Here is an 8,041-nt window from a genome sequence, read left to right as displayed (position 1 = left end):
CCGGTCCGGGAAGATCCCACATGCCGCGGAGCGGCTAGGCCCGTGAGCCATGGCCGCTGAGCCTGCGCGTCCAGAGCCTGTGCTCCGCAACGGGAGAGGCCACAACAGTGAGAGGCCCACGTACCGCAAAAAAAATAATAATAATAAATAAGTAAATAAATAAAGACCCACAGGGAGATTCTCGGGTGCAAACAGAGCACCTTAGAGGACAACCAGGCTGATAGAAACAGACTCTGAGAGGGAGGACCTTGCCAAAATCACCCATCCAGTTAGCGACAAAGCAGGTCCTGACCCTGGGGACCTGGGAATTCCTCCACATTTACCTCCATGTTTTCTGGGTCCTGACCTCCAATTACCACCCTCCTAGGGAAGCAGATCAGGCTGGAAGGTAGACACGGAATCCCAAGCTCACTTCTGACCCTACTGCCTGAGATCACCCAGCCCTGGGTGACACAGGTGCAGAGACCCTGAGAGCCCCCAAATGGTGCTCCAAGGCCCAGCCATGTGCAGGCGGAGGCAACGTGACAAATCTTGGGAGCTCAACTGCAAGACCCAGTTCACCCGCACTCCCCAGCTTATCCCAGTGGTCTGGGGGCCACCCCTCTGGGCACTCAAAAGAGACCTTCTAGGAACTGGACATGAGACCCTGAGGGGCCTACCGTGCGCGCAGGGCCGGTTCCCCACAGTCACTGGCCGGGAGCCATAGTAGATCCTTCACCTGAAGTGGCCCTAACCCGCCGCTGCAGCCCTGGCCTCTGCTGCCTCCCACCCGGAGTGAGGGATGAGGCAGTGTCCCCGCCACGCTCTCCTCCCAAGAACAGGCGTGGGCCTGCTTTCCCTTCCCGGCTGAGGTCTCAACCTGCTCCAGGATCCACTCCCCAGACCCCTCCCATCCTCCCAACCCAGAGTTAATGTACAATCTCCACTGGGAGCTGTAATTACGCAGGCAGCTCCAATTGGCCTCCTCCACTTGGCTCTGCAGAGCCTGGCTGGAATCTGAAGCTGCCCCAGACTCCCTCCTCCAACAATGCCCGCCCCCCTTTCCACTCCCCCAGCTGAGCCAGTCCCACTGTCCACCAAGGCTGCCCCTGTCCTCATCAAATTCATTTTCTCCAGCCCTTACTGGGCACCTCTTGGGCACCGAGCATTGCGATCGCCTGGGAACTCAGTCAAATCAGCCTCCAGGGTTCGCAGACATGGGCACCAACAGCCAGGATAAAGGCAAAGGGGACCAGAGCTGAGGATGGAGGCAGAAAGATTCCGGGGAGGCTGGAGCAGAGAGAGAATCACACAGAGGAATGCTTCTCTTCAAGGCTCCAAATCCCCTGGGGCTCAAAATGCAGATTCTGATTCAGCAAGACAGGCAGGGGTGTGAGGTTCTGTATTTTCTAACAAGCTTCTCAGAGATGCTGATGCTGCTGCTGGACCAAGGACTACACTTTGAGTAGCGATGCCTTAGGGCATTCCTTCACTGAGTGGAGTTCTGAGAAGGTGCCCAGCACAGTGCCTGAGTGGATGAATGGGGTGATTAATCAGTCAATCCTGGCAAAGTGCCCAGTGTTAGAGGGCCCTACAGAGAAACCTTCAACTAATTGTAAAACTACACAATTAACACCAGAGAGCAATGTGTATAAAGCAGTGCGAAGCACAGGGGAAAAGGGGTTAATTCTGCCGGGGTGGGGGAGGGGGGTTGGATCTCACAAAGGAGGGCCGCTTTGTGCCAGGTCTGAGAGGGTGGGTCAGATTTACTCAGGTGGAGACTGGCTGAAAGGCAGGCACAACAGGAGCAAAGGTAAAGAGACCGAGACAAGACCACAAGAGCACACCAGACCGCAAGAGCGTGGGGAAGGTTCCAGGATTCCCAATCCAGGTGGTGCACCCGGAGTGTCAGGGTCGTGAAGGGGGTGGTGAAATAAAAAAATAGAAAGTTAAGTTGGGACCAGCACATGCCAGTGCTAGAAGGCCAGGCTGGGAGGGTGGGAGTGCCGGGAGGGTGGGCGTGCGTGTATCGGCGGAAGTTGGGAGCTCCTGGAGATGTTTGCACTGGGAACCGGCCCCTGGAGTAGAATGGCTCTGGGCGGTCACCAGGCCCTGCCTCAGAATCAAACTGGACTGGAGGAAGCAGCTTCCTGGGGCAGGAAGGGCCAGGGCGGGAGGGAGCTGTGCTAGGAAGCAATAGAGGGAATCCCTAGTGAGGGGACGAGGCCTGTGTGGACGGCCTTGGTTCTGTTAGATCCTCACAGGTGCTAAAAAAGCCCCCACAGTGTGCTCAGCCCTGAGCCTGGCACTCAGAGCAACAGAGAAGATGGTCATTTCCCAAAAGCCCCCATCACTGTTCAGACACCAGGCAGGGGGCCACCGTCTGCCCCTGCATCCCCCCACGTCCCCACAGTCTCTGCTCCTTCCCTCAGCGCTATCAGACGTGTTTACTATGTGCCAGGGATGCAGCTTACCCCATCCTCTGGTAAACTGAGCAAGACAAGTGAGATGTAGCCGGGAGGGGATGCAGGGCTGGGGAGTCCACATCTGAATGGGGAGGGGAATGAAAAGGCCTGGAGGGTGCTGAGATAAGGAGTGCAGGTATTCTGGAATTCCAAGTCAGCATCCATTCCCCCTTTGGCTAAGCCAGACCGCCAACCCTCGCGATCTTTCCCACAAAACTAAAGCTAAACTCTCAACGAGACACCAAGGGAGCCAGGTGACTCCCACCTCCCCAGCTCAGGGCGAGCCAGCCCTGGGTAGAGAGTGCCAAGGCTGTCCTCCGAAGCCCCCAGGGAGAGGACACCTTGCAGCTGGTTGGCATCCAGATGAGGGTAGGGTCAGCAGAAGAGGGTGGGTTTACCCTAAAATAAAACGGCTGGGTGTGGTGGGGAACATGAGACCATTTAACACAAGTCCCCAGACTGAAAATGTGACAAAGGTAACAGGCCCTGCCCTGAGGCTGGAGAGGTGGAGAAATCACTCTTGCGCCCCATCCCCAGCCCCATCCCCACCGACTCACTCAACTGCTCTCTGAAGATAAAACCCATTCGCTCTAATTCTTGCCGTGCCCTACGCCAGCTTCAGGCCTGGCTCTCTCCAGGGACTTGAATTGATTCCTTGCTTATCCAGACCCTGGGGGGTGGCGGCCAGAATTAATTAATGTTGGTAAAGTGCTCCAGAGATCCTGGGACCAGGGACCCAGAGGCGCCAGATGAGCGACTCAGGAAATTGACAGGGAGAGGCGGGGAGAAGGGGGCAGCCGGCAGGAACCTGGGACGCCTGGAAGGGGAGGGCTGCGAAGACACTCCTAGTGATGGGGGCGGGGGAGGGGGGGCGCAGGGCAGAAGAGAGCTAGGAGGAAAAGGTGCGACCCTTCAAAGGTGCGACAGGTCTGTTACTAGAGGACTCCGGGCTGAGCCTGCCCACCCCGCCACGGCTCCGCCCCACCCCAGAGCCGGTCACGTCCAGGCCCGGATGCCTTTCCCTAACTAACGCCCCAGCCACCCACCTGCCCCCGCACAGGGACCACCTGCAGAGGAAGTCTCGGCCTCCCCGCCCCATCTGAAGAAGGGCGAGAGCGCTAGGGAGGAGGCTTCGCGAAGGGGGGAGCCTTCTGACAACTCCGGCTGGGCGCCCGACTTTACCTGCGCAAACATTTCACTTCCTTTCTCTGAAAGGAGGCGAGCCGTTCCCCCGCTGCTTAAAGCTGGGGACGTCCAGGTCCTCTGTCGGCGGGAGGCAGCAGGACGCACGCAACTAGCACCAGGGCCCACCGCGCCCCCCCCGCCCCGAACTCGGCTCACTCACCCCAGAGTGCTGATGAAGCCATTGACTGAGCCCTCGGCGTACAGGGAGACGATGTCCCCGATGTGGAGGAAGCTGGACATCTCGCTCATGGCTGCGGCCCTCCGGGGAGCCTGGGCGGTGGGGGCGCCCAGGGGCGCGCGGCCAGGCTAGGTGCAGAGGGCGGAGATGACCGGGGAGGCCGAGAGGGGCGCGCCCCCACCTCGGAGCCGGGCGCTTGGCGCGGCCGGGGCGGGCTAGCAGCCCCCGGGGCGGAAGGCTGCGCGGCGCGGCCCGGGAGCCGGCGGTGGCGTCCGGGTGAGGAGGTGCCCGCGTCTCGTCTCACCCGCCGCCCGCCCGGCCCGGCCCGCGCGTACCTGCAGCGTAGCAGAGCAGGAAGTCTGGGGCCGCCACACACACATGTAAATCTCGCCCGGGAGGCGGAGAAGCCACACCCCGCCCCCACCCCGCACCCGGCCACGGCCCGCCCGCCGGCACCCACGTGTCCCGGCCCGGTCTCCCGGACGCCGAGCCGGCCTCCTGCCCCCAGCGATTCCGAGGGGTCCCGGGGCCCCAGCGGGCTCCCGGGACAGGTTTTCAGTTCCGGCGAGTCCCCAGCCAGACTCGCGGAACTGCCATCCCCAGGAGGCCCAGCCGTAGTTGGGGCTCTCCGCCCTCGAGGTTCCCCGAACTATCTAATCCTCGGCCCTCGGGTCGCCGAGAGCCGTGCAGCAGCCCGCGGAAGGGGGAGTCCAACGACCCCGCGGGCGCTACCTTGAGTCGCGCGCGGAGGAGGTGCCTCCGAGCGCCCAGGCCGCGGTCGCCTTGCGGCCACCGCGCCGTCTCCGCGCCCAGCTGAGAGCCGTCTCGCGCCGAGAGGCGCGCTCATGCCTTCGCAGCGCAAATCGGGATTCATTTTTCTCAACGTGAAAAAGCCTTTTCACTGCACAACAGAAAGTGCTCGGGCTTGGAGGGGGAAATGAAGCAATGGGGTGGGTTTTGTTTTTTTCTCTCCGCATTCCTGTGTACAAAGAGATCCAACTTCCGAATCAGTTCAGCCGTTCCCTCTCCAGGAGTTGGCTCCAAAACTCCCGGCTTCTTCTTTCTTTTCTTTTAACGGGGGGAGGGGGGCAGGAGTGAAAACTACCTTCGCTAGCTAATTGCGCACCCGAGCGCCAACAAGGACAAGGCCAGTGCCGGCCCCCTGTGAGTGACCCGCTGCGGCGTCGCCGCTGAGCTCTTGCTCACGAAGTGCTGCCTTCAAACGCACGTCCCCAGCTCGCCTACTTTCTGTTCTGTTCCCGGGTGCTTGGGTGTTTGCTTCCTAGTCCTTTATTTTTGCTTCTGGGATAGAGTGCTCACTGCCACCGCCATTCGATCACGTTTACTCCCTTCCGACCCCCCACCCCACCCCACCCTGACTTCCTGGGAAGGGGGAGGCTTGTCCCTGGGAGAAAGGGAGGAGGGGACTGAGGACTGAAGCAGGAAGGAGAAAGACCCGGGGAGGGGTGAGGCAGCGAAGAGCAGAGAGACAGCTGCTGACACGCAGGGGCAGGGAGAGAAGAGCCCCTGGGCCTGTGGCTTTTTCACAAAGACCCCTAGAATGTGGGAGAGGAGGACACCTCCGGGATTGCTGAATTCAGTGTCTTACAGTCTTTTCACCAGGATCCACAGTAGCAAATAAGTTTTACATCAGACCAGTCGGCACCTTCATCTATATATAAGCAAAACAATAGTTTCACAAAACAATACTTACCCTTACGACCTGTGATTGCACTCTGATATTTTCTGTTCTGTTTGTGTTTTGGTTTTTTTTTTGTTTTTTTTTTTTTTTTTTCGATATGTGGGCCTCTCACTGTTGTGGCCTTTCCCGTTGCCGGACGCGCAAGCTCAGCGGCCACGGCTCACAGGCCCAGCCGCTACGCGGCTCACGGGCCCAGCCGCTACGCGGCATGTGGGATCCTCCCAGACCGGGGCACGAACCCGTATCCCCTGCATCGGCAGGCGGACTCTCAACCACTGCGCCACCAGGGAGGCCCTTGGTTTGTTTTTTAATACTGATTGTGAACCACTAAATTGCTCTTTTAAACGTACCAAATGGGTTGCAAATTGCAGTTGGAAAAACCTCACCCAGGCCACTCTGCCAAAAAGAGATGAGCAAAGCCCAGAGAAGGATGAACCAGACCTCTAGGTCATACAGCCGGTTCATGGCAACTGGAGCCAGAAGCCCAGCCCTTGACCCCCCAGCTCCTGACTTCAGCCCAGTACTCTCTCCACTGCCTTACACTGCACTGGAGCCTCAGCTGTCCATCCCTGGAGCCCAGCTGGGAAGGGCCAGCAACTGGAACAGCTTCACTTGCTCCCAGAAGTCAGGCCTCCACTGCATTTCCTGCGGACAGAAGGGAAATATACGCATTTGTTCCATAAGCATTTATCAAGGGCCTAGTATGTGCCGGCTTCTGCTGGGCACCAGGCTCTGATCAAGCCACCGGCCTCAGCCCAATTGACTTTCCCCTTCCCCAGACAGTGATGATGAAGAGAAATGTGCTGGAAACACTCCTCCAGTGACTTCACTCTGCACACGTGCCTTCCTTGCCCCAGCCATATCCAGGGGTCCATGTCCTTCCTCTCCTAAGATTCAAATGGATGGGGACTTCCCTGCTGGCGCAGTGGTTAAGAATCCGCCTGCCAATGCAGGGGACACGGGTTCAAGCCCCGATCCAGGAAGATCCCACATGCCACGGAGCAACTAAGCCCGTGCGCCACAACTACTGAGCCCCCACGCCACAACTACTGAAGCCCACGCACCTAGAGTCTGTGCTCCGCAACAAGAGAAGCCACCGCAATGAGAAGCCTGCGCACCACAACAAAGAGTAGCCCCAGCTCACCGCAAGTAGAGAAAGCCCAGGCGCAGCAACGAAGACCCAAGGCAGCCAAAACTAATAATTAAAAAAAAAAAAAGATTCAAATGGACGGTTCCATAACTCAGCCAAGGTCTTACAGCCAGGAGGTGGAGGTCAGGCCTATCTTGCCAAAAGCACATGCCGCTGGTTCTCCCTCCACCCCAGATCGGGAGTGCTCTGAGCCTCTGTCCCTCCACCAACCAGAAGGACTCAGAGGAGGGGAACACAACTGTCATCCAAGTGAGAAACCCTGGTAGGGATGCCCTACCCTGGTAGGGTAGCCTCCTACCACACACACTGCGTCTGTGTATTCCTCGGAACCACGACGTCCATGCTGTGTTCCCAGAGGAGCCACCCCTGGGCTCTAGACCCCTGGTCACCTGCCTCTGCAAAATCAATTCCACTGTAAGCGCTTTTATGTATCTGGGTTCTGAGTTAGAGTTTGTTTAAAGAAAGGTTAAGTTGGTCAAAAAAATAATAATAAAATTTAAGAAACTGATGGTACAGCTCCAGTGAGTTCACTGTCCTGCTCCCCTGCTTGAAACCTTCCTGCATTTTCTCATCACCCACAGGATCAAGCCTACAGGCCTTAGCTCAACACACCAGACGCTGTCTGTCCCCACCCCTCCCCACTCTGGCACCCTCAGCAGACGCAAAGGTCACTCCTCAAGAACCATGCTGTGAACTGTGCAGGCTTTGACTCTCATAGGCCTGGGTTAGAGGCCCAGCTCTGCCATTTTCCCAGAGGCAATTCTCTCAGCCTCCATTTCCATCTGTTAAAGGCCTCTGTTTGCTTGTCTGTTAAATGGGGAGAATATTGTACCAACATGTGGGGGAAGTGGGATAAAGCCATCAGCACAGCATCCCCCAGTTAAGAAGAACTGAGTATGTTCAACCTCATTTCCCTAGGACCACGTCCAGTCCCACTTCTGTAGCCGGGCTCAAGGGGTTCCCTCCACCACGCCCCTCTTTGTATTCCCATGGTCAGAATAAAGTCTCCTTCCCTGATGTCCTGGAGCAGCAATCTTTTAAGTCTTATTATGAAATATTTTTAGAAATACTATTAAATTTAAAATATTATATCAAAAATATAGTGAGCACCCTGTACCTTTCCTCCAACTTTGTCAAAACTTAGTATTTGGCAAAATTTGGTTCCAGTATATATATTTTTAAACTAAACCTTAAAAATTCAGTTAAAAAGTGAAAAAAAAGGGCTCCCCTGGTGGCGCAGTGGTTGAGAGTCCGCCTGCCGATGCAGGGGACATGGGTTCGTGCCCCGGTCCGGGAAGATCCCGCATGCCGCAGAGCGGCCGGGCCCGTGAGCCATGGCTGCTGAGCCTGCGCGTCTGGAGCCTGTGCTCCACAACGGGAGA

General features: G+C 57.5%; 1 protein-coding gene across 1 annotated transcript in view; it reads right to left on the bottom strand.

The window, feature by feature from the left end:
• ITPR3 (inositol 1,4,5-trisphosphate receptor type 3) overlaps window positions 1-4,116 on the bottom strand; it is a 68,342-nt gene extending 64,226 nt beyond the window's left edge. The window contains exon 1 of the mRNA XM_007460843.1: window positions 3,790-4,116. Within this exon, the coding sequence (XP_007460905.1) occupies window positions 3,790-3,878 (89 nt within the window). The 5' untranslated portion in view covers window positions 3,879-4,116. The remainder of the gene's footprint in view (window positions 1-3,789) is intronic.
• Window positions 4,117-8,041: the final 3,925 nt, after the last annotated feature.

This window comes from Lipotes vexillifer, unplaced genomic scaffold (genome assembly GCF_000442215.2).
Source record: "Lipotes vexillifer unplaced genomic scaffold, Lipotes_vexillifer_v1.1 scaffold921, whole genome shotgun sequence".
Classification (NCBI taxonomy): domain Eukaryota; kingdom Metazoa; phylum Chordata; class Mammalia; order Artiodactyla; family Lipotidae; genus Lipotes; species Lipotes vexillifer.
Note: the sequence above shows the minus strand (reverse complement) of the source record. Positions and strands in the feature narration are given on the sequence as shown.